The sequence below is a fragment of the Bactrocera tryoni genome, chromosome 2 (assembly GCF_016617805.1).
Source record: "Bactrocera tryoni isolate S06 chromosome 2, CSIRO_BtryS06_freeze2, whole genome shotgun sequence".
Taxonomy (NCBI): Eukaryota; Metazoa; Arthropoda; class Insecta; order Diptera; family Tephritidae; genus Bactrocera; species Bactrocera tryoni.
Genome location: NC_052500.1, coordinates 20,596,309 through 20,610,583, shown reverse-complemented (window position 1 = coordinate 20,610,583; position 14,275 = coordinate 20,596,309). Strand labels below are relative to the sequence as shown.

General features: G+C 38.0%; 1 protein-coding gene across 1 annotated transcript; it reads right to left on the bottom strand.

Annotated features, from left to right (window-relative positions):
- Positions 1–11,555: 11,555 nt before the first annotated feature.
- LOC120767334 (juvenile hormone acid O-methyltransferase) lies at positions 11,556–12,754 on the bottom strand. The gene is made up of 3 exons (XM_040093278.1): positions 12,320–12,754; positions 11,971–12,254; positions 11,556–11,889 (listed from the first exon to the last, which is right to left on the bottom strand). The coding sequence occupies exons 1-3, from the start codon at positions 12,688–12,690 to the stop codon at positions 11,651–11,653; spliced, it is 894 nt and encodes a 297-aa protein (XP_039949212.1). The 5' UTR covers positions 12,691–12,754; the 3' UTR covers positions 11,556–11,650.
- Positions 12,755–14,275: the final 1,521 nt, after the last annotated feature.

The window sequence follows — 14,275 nt, the reverse complement described above, 5'->3', positions numbered from 1 at the left end:
CACATATTGAAAATAAAATTGCCAAACTATTAAATTTCTCCAGAGATGTTAATAAATGCACAGCTACACACACCTACATATACATATGTATGTATAAATATAAAATTGATTTATTAAAGCCTGTACCGTTACCGCTTGTGTAAAAGTGGTGTGTTGTCCATGGGCTGAACTGTGAATTGGCACAGCATGAGGCTTCGGCAAAGATAAGCAAATTTCGGCTCACAAATTTCTGCTGCTCTGGGTTGAGGGGTTGCAAGTACGAGTAATCAATCAATGTGTGGTTTGTATATGGAGTCTAACAAAATTAGTACTCCGTGTCAGCACGATTGGAAAGCAATTTGTATTTCAGAAACTTGGAGTGCATTGAATGAAGTAGTAGGATATTTATTTTATTAGTTTTATTCCGCTGAGAACCTTAAAAGAGATGTTATTGCTGTTTTTAGACATGTACAGAACAAGTTAATTTCCAATTGGAAATTATTCCTCCACAGTTCTTTGATACGCTCATTAATGTTAAAGATACCCATGGAAATACAAGTACGGCAGTTAAGTCAGTGACTATAACTGGGTGTGTCGTAGACTCAAACTGAACTAATATGGATTTTATTTGAGATATTTTAAAAGAGAAACTACTTCGGAAAGTAAGTCAATTGATTTTAATGCGAATTAAGTGGTGCAATAAAATTCTATACCCTCTCCCCTTAGAGAGCCACCTAAATAAATTGTAAAGCATTTCGAATATATATATTTGCTAGTTAAGTTGACTTAAGCCAAAAAGTGGCAAGGTTGCCACCTTCTGAACATTTTAAAATTTAAAGTATTAAAAAATGTATATCTTAATTATAAAATACCTTAGATAAATAAAAAAAATGAATAGCGTTGCCACCTGTTTAAAATTTAAAGTAATAAAAATTGCAGTGCTAAACGCATTTTATCGGAAAAATCAATTTATGTTGAAAAAAATTGCTACAAGTGTTGCCACCTTTTGAACATTTTAAAATTAAAAGAATTAAGAAGGTATATCTTAATTTTAAAATCACTCAGATAAATTAAAAAAAATATATAAGCGTTGCCACCTGTTTAAATTAATTAAAATTGGAATGCTAAACGAATTTTATCGAAATAATCAGTTGTAATACATATGTATATTAATTATTATTTGCTACAAGTGTTGCCACAAGTTTAAATTTTTATTCAAATAATGCTCTGAAATTTGAATACGAACACATTTTTAAAATGAATACATAAAATCCAACTGACTGCATTTGAAAAATATTTCCTGTTTGCATTCACAAACCCGTCGAATATAAAGATTCAGATTTTGATTTAAGAAAATATCAAACCATAACCGAAACAGAAAGTAAAAAAAGTGTAGAAATAACTTTTTTGTTTATAAGCCGTAAGGAGGGTTTTAAATACCCTCACTGCATATATAGATCGACAGCCGAGCCAAGTTGTTTCCATGAAACAATCCCCCACTTTTATCATGGATTTTCCCCTTGCCCTGTTTTTCGATTTCGCATTACTTCAGAGCAAGGTTTTCAAAATGAACCCATTACGGGTCTGTTTCTACCCTCTCTGCGTCCAGGGATGCCTATAATTTGCTTCGCCGTATTTTCTGCTGTGCTACATTTCTGTCTCTCTTATCCACCGATCTTGCCAGAAGCTATTTCACCTGTTGTCTTGTGGACATGTGTATTTCTATTTCACCTTTCTTCCATAACCAGCACTATCTTCTCTCCTTTGTAAGTATATCTATTGGGATGATGCTACGGCTGCAAGTACTTTCTGCCTAGGCTTCACGTTTAATGAATCGGTCCATATTTTATTATTTTGTTGTTATATAATAGCAGTGAGCAGTTTCCCTCCGTTTAGGAGCAAATCTCCAGTATGTTACTAATCTTGATAGCGATATAGTTATATTTGCTGGCTTTAAAGCAGCGTGCTAAATTTGATCCCTGTACCATACTTTAGCTTGTTATCCAGTATTATATCGAGGTAATATAGCGTTTTCGTCGTTTGAATAGTTTCCGAGTTAACTTGCATGTTCACCTCTAGCGGTATGTGTTTCTTAGTAAGCAGTATCAGCACAGTTTTTCCAACTAGGTGTTGTTAGTTTGCGTTTGGCTAAGTCGGTATTTCCAGATGTAATGGCGGTGGTAATGTAGTCCGCATAACCAATGAGATGGTAATCGTCTGGCATTTCATAGCTTAAAATTCCGTCATAACTGGCATCTCATAGATCTAATCCAAGTATGGAGTGCTTTCCATTCTATGAGGGTCATTTGTTTCATATAGTAATCCCCTGTCTTTAAGATAGCAAGGTACTATTTTTATGAAGTAAGAGATCGTTTGAAATGACTTTTTGTGGCAATGATTATGCTTTCCAATTTCGCACTGTTGAAAGCGTTTTTTTTATGTCAGTTGTTGCGAAAAGGACTATTGATTTCATTGATCTGCGACTCAAGTATATCAAAACCTATTCCAGGGTTTCATTCACGGCTCAAAACAGTAATAGATACTCTTCTCAGAATAGTCGAATGTCGAAATCATTAACAGATTCATCATCACCCTCTTGGGACCCAGCATTCTTTATTGGATAATATTCGACCGAAGAGACCACGTCCACCACGCAGTGAAAATAATATGACCGTGGAGAGTCGATTCGGTGCCGTTCGCACCATCTCGGATTGATGAATGGAACGACTTGGTTTCCGTCGAGATCTTAAATTGAAAGTTCACAAAATACAGGTTGTGTAAGAGCTGAAACCGCTCGACATTCCAAGCGACATCGATCTCTCTATGGGCTCTTGAAAACTTTCAAGAAGATCCGACGTTTTCGAACCAAATTTTTTGCAGCAATGAGACCCATTTCTGTCTCAATGGGTTTGTAAACAAGCAAAATTGGTACATTTGGGACGAAAAGCAACCTGAAGAGATTCAAGAGCTGCAATTTCATTCAGAAAATAAGCAACGGTTTTGTATGGTTTGGGGGCCAATATGTGGAATCATCGGTCTATATTTCTTCAAAACTGGTACCGATGAGAACGTAACCGTCAATGGCGACCGTTATGGCTCCATGATAACTGACTTTTTAATGCCTGAAATTGAAGCTCGTGATCTCGGCGACACTTAGTTTCAACAAGACTGTGCCACTTTTCACACATTGCATCTATCAATGGATGTATCAAGAGAACATTTCTGTTAGCAGATAATTTCACATTTTGGGCCGGTTGAATGGCCAACATGATCGTGTAATATCACACCATTAGACTTTTTCCTGTGTGGACATGTGAAATCTGCGGGCAATCCCGCTTTGATTCAAGCCTTGAAACAAAACATCATGCGTGCCATTCGCTAGTTACTAGTCGAAATGCTCGAACGTGTCATCGAAAATTGGACTCAACGGATGGATCACCTGAGACGTAGACGCGGCCCACATTGGAAAGAGATAGTCTTCAAAAAGTAAATGAAAAAGACTGTTCTTTCGAATGATAATGAAAAAGTAGAGAAATTCGAAAAGGATCACTATTTATATAGTAGTATATATTTAGTGGTATATAAATATATAGTATACGTCTAGTGAAATTAGTTCTTTGAAAAAGAAGCTAACGTATTTGTATAGTGCCATAGAAATCTCCGAGAACCCACAGTGTTCTAAGACGAACAAGCAAACAACCTTAACTGTCACAACTCTTAAATTACACCTTTATTGTAAAAAATTAATTGTCTTGTAAACTCTTTCAATATTAGCCCTTCTACACACTCCACTAAATTTCCATATTTCATCAAATATTCAATCCCGTTTCAACTCATTGCTCGCTGGCATTAATAGGTCCTTATTGAATGCTCCAAAGCGATTTAATGTGTATGTGTGTGTGTGTGTGTGTGGGGGTATGCGAGGTTATACACCGGTGTTTGTTGTTAATATTCCGCATTTGCCCGTTTTGGCCCTCGTTGAATTATTGCTGATTTTGACATAACTAATTATTGAAAAACGACAGCAAAATGGCGCGCGGAACGACAGAAACTCATCAACCCAAAAATTTTAAGCGCCAAAATCTCGCGAAATAGTAAACATTTTAATATGAAGCATGAACTCAGCACCAACGCAATAAACTCGCCTCCATTACCCCGCTGCTGGCATACAACTTTGCCTATTGAACGAGCTTCGTTCAGCCAGTTCGCGCCAGTCAAAATACACTCGTATTCTCGACAAATTTTTAAGTGCACATGAAAGTCGCGAGCATTTGGTTGCTGCTGGCCTTTCAGAGAAGCAGAGGGGCTGGATGGCGAGCGATGAGATGAAAATTATGATTTCCCAATACATAATAACTTTGACAGACTAGTGGAAAAAAAAACGTCGCAGTACAAAACTGGAAATTCATTAAAAGCGAAATTCTATGAAGTTGGCAGGCGTATTGAACACGGAGCGGAGTGCGCGTCGGCGATGGAGGACTCGAAGGTGGCAGTGTACGTACGAATTTTTGGAAACTGTTTTCTTTGTTGCAAGCGTGAGTTCGCGGCCGCTGGCAGCCTTTGAAAAGGGTTGAAGGCCTTGAAGCGCGCCCATGGTGGGGGGAAAGATTGGAAAAATATGTATTTAACATGGTTAGAAGCGTGCGAATTATGTATGTGAATATGTGATGAGTATATTAAATATGTGGCGTGTACATATGTATGTATGTGGTGGTTATGAAAATGAAAATGTTGCTTGTGCAACGGCATTGTTGAACGAAATTGCCACAGCGATGGTAACATGCAGATAAAGTAGTAATTTCGACAGCAAAGATCGAGGAATTATTGTAATTATTTGTCAGTGGTTGGGAGAATATGTTTTTTCGGAATTAAATATACACCGTAAAATTTTCGTTCATATTAACGAAAAAGGTTTGAAGAGTTCAAATAATTAAATAAAAATTTTAAAGTATGTATGCATATTGAGAGGTTTATGTTAAAAAAAAAAAACTTTCTGTTAGTCGTTTATTAATTTTTTTCTATCGCCTCATCATTTCCCGAAACTTGCATTTGTGTAGAATTGACCATTTCTGTTTTTTTATACCCTAAATTTATCCAGAACATAACCTAAACTCCCAAGCGGATTATCTGCTTACTCCGTAATTGAATTAACCAATTAAGTCCTGTCAACTAACTCAGTGGATTTGATAAAATACCTGATTTTTTTTAACACCAGCTTCCTGTCTCAAGCGACTAAAGTCTGGGAATTCCCAAAAGTTTTGTCCAACGCGGATGGTAGAGAACACTCCAGTTTTGAAGGCAGTTGATTCAGTACCCGCCAGTAGAAGCAGTGAAAGCGGAAGACCTCCACTCAGTTGGAGAAGGACCTACATAGCTGCACTTGGTATCTCGAATTGGCACCAAAGAGCGAAAAAACAGAAACAATTGGCGCACTGTTGTTAACTCAGCTATAACTGCGTATGCGGTGTATACGCTAGTAAAAAAGAAGAATGTTCCACCTTCTCCACTTTACCAAGTTTCAGAAGATAAGATCTTAAAAGTAGATGCCTTCTGAAGACCATAGAATAAGCTAAAGGTAAAAGCTATTTGCTCTGTCCACAATCAATATTACTTCAAAGATCTTTTGTGGTCCAAGACCTAAGGTGTTTCTACATAGTAGATTACATCAGCATCGCTCAAAGGAGTTGAAAATCTGAAGCAGCATAAAGGAACTGTATTCCTAGCTGCCCCCGAAAAGACCAACTCATCTGCCTTTTCGAATCCTTCTATGCCTATGTGACACTATTCTCAAATGATTCGTATTTCCTACTAAAAGTCTAGTTTTTGTCTCCTCCCATAACAAAAAAAATCAACTGAGGATCTGGAGTCTTTGATATAAAACCCTGGTAGAGTTCGGTAAATCTCCTGTCATCAAAAACACATTCGTCGGATTCGGAACCTGGCTTCCACGTCACTGTTGACAGTCGCTTCTTTGAAGTCGTAGATAATTTCGTCTATCTTGGCACACCAACAACGTCAGGCTCGACACCCAACGCAAAAAAACTCTTGCCAACAGGTACTACTTTGACTGAGTAGAAAATTGAGAAGTAACATCCTCTCCCTACGAACAAAGACCAAACTCTACAAGTCCTGCTATATGGTGCGAAGACATGGACAATGACGTCATTTGATGAGGCGGCCTTAGCAGTGTTCAAAAGAAGAGTTTTGCGGAGGATTTATGATCCTTTACGCATTGACAACAGCAAGTACCGCAGTCGATAGAAAGATGAGCTGTACGAGATATACGACGACATTTACATAGTTCAACGAATTAAGAGACAGCAGCTACTTTGGCTAGAGCATGTCGTCCGAATAGATGAAAACACTCCAGCTCTAAGGGTATTCGACCCAGTATCCACCGGCGGAAACTACATTGGAAAGACCAGTCGGAGAAGGACCTGCCTACACTTTGAATCTCCAATTGGCGCCAAACAGCGAAACGGAAGAACGACTGACGCGCTGTTATAAACTCAACTATAACCGCCAATAAAGAAGAAGAAGGTTTGATCAACTTTCTGAATTGAATTCTCGGAAATTTGTTTGATTTATAGCGAAATTATTTACTTTGATATAATCTGGAGGACAGCTTCAATGTTAATATCAGTCTGACTAATATAGTTTTCCCATAGAATTCTAGAATTGCGATGAACTTCGTTCTTTAGTAGCTTGTTTAAACTGTAATTTTGCAAAACGGTTCTCTGGAATCACGAATCTCTTCTCATTAATATCTACGATAACATTTCGCGCAGTGTACACATGTCAACCGCTCATTCCAACTCATACAAGTATATGCCATAAGAAAATATGGTTACCACTTCCAGTGTGTGCAAGTAACAATTTTAATTGTTTTTTTTTCTCATTTCGAAAACATTGCGGTGGAATTTCAAAATGAGTTATTATCGCTAAGCGATATGTAAATTTCGACAATTCCGTTTTGACGGTAGGAAAGCAAGGGTTGTAAATAAATACATATAGTATGTACCAGCAGCAGAACGCAGCCGCTAGGCTTACCTACAAGTCGTACCCCAAAACAAATGGTTCAAAACTTCTTCCGTCTGCATACAAACATATTAATATATACATTGAGAGTCTCTTGACAGCAAACTTCAATGTTGATAGAAATCTTTGTCGAAATCTTCGTGGAAATCTGCACATAAGCAGGCAGAGTTCAGCTCGGATGTGCGAGCATGTCATTTATTATACGCTTGCTGTATTTAATTTGAGCCGCAAATCACGCCCAGAACCAAAAACAAAAGCAAAACTGCAGGGGGGAGGAGTGAGCGCATATCAAATGCGTGAAAGTAGCGAGAAGACTCAACGACAGCTAACGGCATGTGGTTGTGCATATTTGGGTTGTGAGTTACGAGCCGGGGGCGCGCGGTTAAAACTAATGTTTGTCTTAATCTTTGATTTGTTCTTCAAATGTAAACGACAGGAATTAATTTAGATAAATGATTTACGAAGATTTGCGCTGCCACTTGAAGCGAAGCGCCAGCAGTAGGCAGAGTAACGCCATGGTCCTTGGAAGCAGCTCGACTGGGGGTGTTTATTGCAAACAAAATAGTGTCAATGGCAAGTGGAGCGCCGCCAGCTCGCAGGCATGCCAAGCTATTTGCCGCTTAGCCGTCAAAATGTTTGGGCATGAGTCAATCATCAGCGCAGACAGCGAAGCAGCCAGCTGATGTTAGAATTAATTGCTGCCACCACTCATCAGTTCGCGCTGGAATGCCAACTCCACGCTGCGATCCGTTGAACTGTGGCAGCCCTTCTAAATTGTAAAATTGTTTACGCAAACAATTTTCGTATTGAAATTTGATTTATTTGCTAATTTGTTTGTAATGAATTTCGACCTCGCTGCACCCACTTCACCCGCTCCATCGCGGCCTAGCCGTTGCAAGAAGTTTCTTCAAGTATTTACAAATGCTTTATCGCTTTCTTAAGCATTTAATTGGTTAGATAAACACAACAGGCTGCATCATCCGGAAGCTGGAATTTCTTATTCGTTTGTTTCATTTCCGCTTCATTGCTCACGTTTTGGCTAATTTCTTAAGTCAGCTATCGCCACTCACAACACACCACACCACAGTCTTCTGTTGCTGACTTCTGCCCACTGCTGTTGCTCTGGGCGAATTACTTTATTTGCTTTCGCTTACGGTACTTTCGATTTTCTCTATCATTTGCTCATTTCAATTACGCAATAGTCGTCGGAGTTGAAAAATTGATTCGGCAACTATGGCGAATTGGCTGGCGTCTGTTGGCGACGACTGGTAGCTGACGCATTGGCGCTTTGAAGTGTGACGAAGACATGAAAAATAGCTTTGAAGGAGTCTTTGAAGTTACTGAACATTTAATTTCACAACTGTTGTTTAGTTTTAATTGCAATTGCCTTTCGAATTAGCTAAATTTTCGGTATTTAAATGTTTATCATTGTGTAGGGAGTTGCAAATTTAGATAGAGAGTAAGTGTTCCAGAAGTTCATAAAATACAGATAACAAATAGAAAGAGTTCGAAATATAGATGAATAGAAGGTATTCCCGAAGTTCATAAATTGCAGATAATAAATAAATGAATAGAAAGTGTGCCGCAAGTTCATAAAATGCAGTCAGAATAGTGGTTCCACTAACATTTGACTCAAATCTCTCGTCATCTTCACAAAATCATGTGCTTACTATAGATTGTTACACCCAAACTATCCAGACATTAGCCTTAGGTAAACCAATTTGATGCTACTCCAATACAAGACATTCTCACCAGTTTTCTGATAAAAAATTGGTATCGATAAAGCGGGTCAACTTCTCCAGAATTTTGATAACAAATAAAAACTTTGACTGAGACTCTCGAATTGGATTTAGTTCCTTGTGATCCAATACTGCACAACCATTTATTAAAATTCCAGTGCTAAAAATCTGCGGTATACCTGGTGTCGTATTAAATTTATTATACTTTGACAGTTTGTATCACTGCTGCGTGGTGTCGTATTCCCACGAACATGATTATGCGGATTTACGATTTCTGTTATTTTACAGAAAATGTATTTACTTGAATATTTTTTTTTTTTTATCATATCATTCTAAAACTATACTTATGTATATTACTTTACTTAGAGCCGTTGTGCTGACTCGACATTTCCCGCCATCAACGACTCGGCATATCTTATATTATATAAAGTGTGTTTGTATATACACGATCGTGGAACTGTTTACCTGTTGCATCGATCTTGCCACTTCAACATTTTGAGCAACTGCTGATGAGCTGGTCGCTTAGATAAATTTCGAGAACTTAAAAACATTTTTAACTTTGAGTAAAATCCACGGCAAATATTTCATGTGATAAATCAGACGAGCTGGCAAGAAAAAGCACGCCAGCCTATTAGTAGAATAGGAACGGGTATCTGCCCCCTTTCCCCATGAATTCTACTACAGGATAGTTGGGCTTCGCAGAAATATGGCCAGCGCTAGGCTGACTTCGGTTCATGCGGTGTCGAAAGATTCTTTTGGCCCAAGATCGATTGTAAGAGATCCAGTGAGCTCACAAAGATCTCAGTAAGGCTAGCCTGTTCATAGTCGTGGCATGGTTTAAAGTGGAGTACTTTATCGGATGCCAGCAGCAGAAGCTGTATGGAGGAAGACGAAGTGAAAAATATTAACACTTCACTTCTGATTGTCCCTCGTTTGCGATACTTGAGAACTCAAACCTTCAGATATTCCACCGAACGAACTAGTGGACATAGAAATTAAACGCCTAAACAAGCTGTTCCTTCACAAAATACTAAATATATGTAGTAGTCAAAGTGTGATCTCTGGTGCTGCCATCAAACCTAACCTAACCTATGAGTTAATCATACATTTCGGAAGTAAATACGTTTACTAATAATGTTAAGATTTTTATAATTTTCAGGTTTCATTTCGAGACGAGTTAGCCACACATTTCTCAAAATTTTCCGATAAATTCATGTATGTTAAATTGAGTATTCTTTTATTCTCTAGTGAGTACTGTATTAGTTGTCAACCGAAGTCCAACCTAAACTTTAAAGCTTATTGCGGTTACATTAAAACTCTCAAGTTCAATAACCGCTAAATGAGTATCTCTCTTGACATCGATAAGCTGTTCAAACAAAGCCAATTACAACTACTTATGATCCAACGAGAATGATCATTAGAGAATCGATTTATGATTCCCGAAAGGCTAGAGACTTTTGACTGTTTGATTACTAAAATTTTCTCCGAATATTTATTTGTTTATTTATTTATTTGAATTTATTTACAGTAGTCAAAGAAATTACAAGAAATAGTCAAAAATATTATTGTTAAAATATTTTGGATTTTTCTCAAAAGATCGATAAAACTGTATGTTCCAACATAAAGCCACATTAGTTTGAAACCTTCAACTTCTATTTGAAGCTTATTAGCAGAGAACATTCGCTTTGAACAAAACAGATTTTGATTTGCGAAAGAGTCATTGGTATTGCTGCCACTGAAAGATGTTATTTTTTTCTAAATACTTAAACTGCCAATGGATTGCCGGCCGAGCTATTCAAATACGGCGGCGAAGAACTGATAAGGAGCATGTATCAGCTTCTTTGTAGAACATGGTCGGACGAAGTCGGAATTTAAGTGTGCTCTGCCCAATCCATAAAAAGGGAGACCCCACAACCTGCTCAACATCGCATATAAGGTTCTATCGAGCATACTGTGTGAAAGATGAAAACCCACCTTTAACAAACTGATTAGACCTTATCAATCTGGCTTCAAGCCTGGAATATCAATAACTGACTAGATATTTACAATGAACCAAATCTTAGGAAGGACCCCTGAAATGAAAATCGACACACACCATCTCTTCGTCGTTTTTAAATCTGCTTTTAATGGGAGAAGGAGCTGCTTTATGGCGCTATGTCCACATTTGATTTACCCCCAAAACTAATACGGCTGTGTAAACTGACATTGAGCAATACCAAAAGCTCCATCAAGATCGGGAAGGTCTTCTCCCAGGCGTTTGATACCAAACGAGGTTTCAGACAAGGCGACTCCCTATCGTGCGACTTCTTCAAACTATCGCTCTCAATCATCTACAAGAGCGTACAACTGCTGGACTAGGCCGATGCCATCGATAACATTGGCCATAACAACCGCGCCGTTCGTTCTGCTTTCCGCAGGTTGTACAAAGAAGCGAAGCAAATGATACCGGTAGTGAAACAAAGAGTCGATGGAACGATGAGCTGAACGAGATATATGACGACTTGACATAGTTCAGCGAATTAAGAGACAGCGCCTACGAAGCCAGCGTCGTCCGAATGGGTGAAAACACTCCAGCACTGAGAGTATTCGACGCAGTACCCGCCGGGGAAAGGAGAGTAAGAGGAAAGCAATAACTCCGTCGGAAATACCAGGTGGAGATGGACCTGGATACACTTCGAATCTCCAATAGACGACAAAAAGTAAAAAGGAAGAACGATCAATGGCGATATAAAATCGCACATATAAATTTGAGGTTATAAGTAATTACTTTAAAACACACAATGAAAATAAATTCACTAATTAAATAAATTGGAAGCACTTTTACTAACTAGATTAATATCACTAAGCTACAAAACTACAATTGTTCTAAATCTTTGGCTACTTTGGTATTTCAATCACATCAAACGCTTTGACACACGCTCCGTCTCCTCGATCATAGTGCTTAAAAATTCGTTGGGCTTTCGCGCATAGACCACAACTAATTTGTATGGCGCAATAAATTTAAAATCTTTTGTATTGATGTCGGCTTCGCGCAGATTCATGTCAGCCACACATTGTACGATGTCATCCAGAAAGTCTTCCTGCATAGCTGGAGACATACGCTCCAAAAAAGGACAAATCGCCTTCACATTATCTGTAACAGTATTTGAGCGAGAGAGAGAGAGCAAGAATTATTATATAGAGAGTTAGGCATTTATCAGAAATATAGAACAACCTTTCACATTCTGTGTGCCATCATAAACGTATATCTCATTGCGTATCTCCACAGTGTAGTCTACAAAGCCCGTCTCCTCCAACAACTTGCTGAACTCCGCACCCGGATCACAGCTGCTGTGTAACGGTGAGATGAACTGCTGCACATCACGCATATAATCGCGCCATTTCTGCGTCTTCGCCAAAGTCAGGTAAACATCGTATATGGGATTATTGGCGAGAAACACAAGCAGGCAATCGCCACCACTCACACGCAACAGCTGACGGATATTCTGTAAGGCACGTCTACAAAAGCAAAACACACACATAACTCGTACAAGCTTAGCGAGCTTAAAGGCGCATACACTCACTTTTGATCTTGCACCCAGTGCAGGCAATAGAAGGAGGTGACATGATCGAAACGATTGCAAAGATGCTGTGGCAGCTCCGAACAAGCAATGTCGAGCACCTCGAACTGAGCGCGCTTAATATAATTGTAATTTTGGCGCGCGAATTCCACCATACGCGCCGAGATGTCTGTAGACAAAACGGCTTTGAAGTTGGGCGGCAACAGCGGATAAATGTAGTCCATAAGCACATTACCCGAACCGGAACCGATATCGATGATCGTATCGCGGCCGTCGGCGCGCCATTTCATCACCTTGATGTATTCTTGAAAGATTTGCTTCGAGTCGCGGCGCTGCACGGCGCTGGCGCGGTGATAAAGCGAAGCGAGATTCATGTTGTCGGTGGATTTTTGGAAAATATTTTTTCAAAATTTTTTTTTCTAAATTTTTTTTTTCAATTTTTTTTTTATTTAAAATTTTTTAATTAAATATTTTTTATGTTTTTGTATTTTATTTTTTTATTTTTTACAATTTTTTTTTTTATTTAACAAAAACCTACATATAACACACGAGCGATCGTTACACGAAAGAAATGCAAAAACAAAGTTCAAAAACACCTTGCAACACAGCACACTTGCTTTAAACACTCTTGTCGTTGAACTTTTGTGTTGATACTCTTCGAAGAACGCTGCTTTTTATACTGAACTCAAAATCGTAAGCAACAGATCACAAATCCACCGCGCGATCGCTGTGGGATCACCATAAAACACACACACAGGCACACACTCTGGAACGCGCACGCAGCCAAACAAATACACGCTGGAGCTCACACACATACACATGTACACATACAATTACCACCCACTTTCCCGCACCGAACTGAAGTGATTCAAATTTTCTATTTACATTTTTTATTATTATTTTCAAATGCGCATTTCCCCAAGTGAGTGATAAAAATCTTCGGGAAACAAGAGCAAAACACGCGCTTTTCAACACATAAAAGTGAATTCAAATGAGCGGAAAATGAATTCTGGCGCAAACGTCAAATGTTGTAAAGCTATGACGAGTGCAACAACACACATATTTATGTACATATATATGAACTCCAACAATTGCAGTATAAATATTTGTATTTATAGGTGTGTGAGAGAAGAATAACAGCATTAGTTGTCTGCCCGTTAGAAGCGAGAGCATATAGAATATTTAGATATTCAAAATTTGGAAATGACCTTAACATTTTTTTAACTTTTACATATGTATACAAAAGTGTGAGTTTATGTGTGTGCATGACACAGTGCAATGTATACTATATAATATATAAAAGCTGATTCGATTAATAGTTAAAATAAAAGTTTAGACATAATTGTCTTATCTACTTAGTTATAGCAATAAGTTAGTACTCACTGTAGCATTAAACTCTCTTTCTCCATACATAGACTGATCAAACACCAATCAATATAAATAAGTAAGAACTAAGTTCGGGTATATCCAAATATTTCATACTCCTGCAACTTGACAAGAGAGGATGAAAGACGGTCAACACCTTCTGATCTTGGCAAAACTTCATATCAAAAAATGCTGCGAAAGTGTTCAACATTCATGATTCAACGAAGTCGTGAATGAATTACAATCAAACTTGGTAATTCATTAAGTTATATTATAGATCATAGACTCGATTAGTTTTACAAGTATAACTATATTTTAATTCTCGTCAGCGACAATTATATTAAAATCACCCGCAGCTGAGATATATCTGAAATAAACTTAACCGAAGAGGCTAAATTTAATATATTTTTTATATTAAGACCATGCTCTGGATCAAGTCCCTTCATGTTCAGCGCTAAACGATTAATATTACATAGCCATCAACAATAAGTATAAGTATAAGGAGTAAAGTCAAACGGATGTTTTAAATTTCTCTCTTTCTGGCATGTTTTAGTTATGTGGACTAAGACAATTTTTCTCTTGATTTTATCGTTT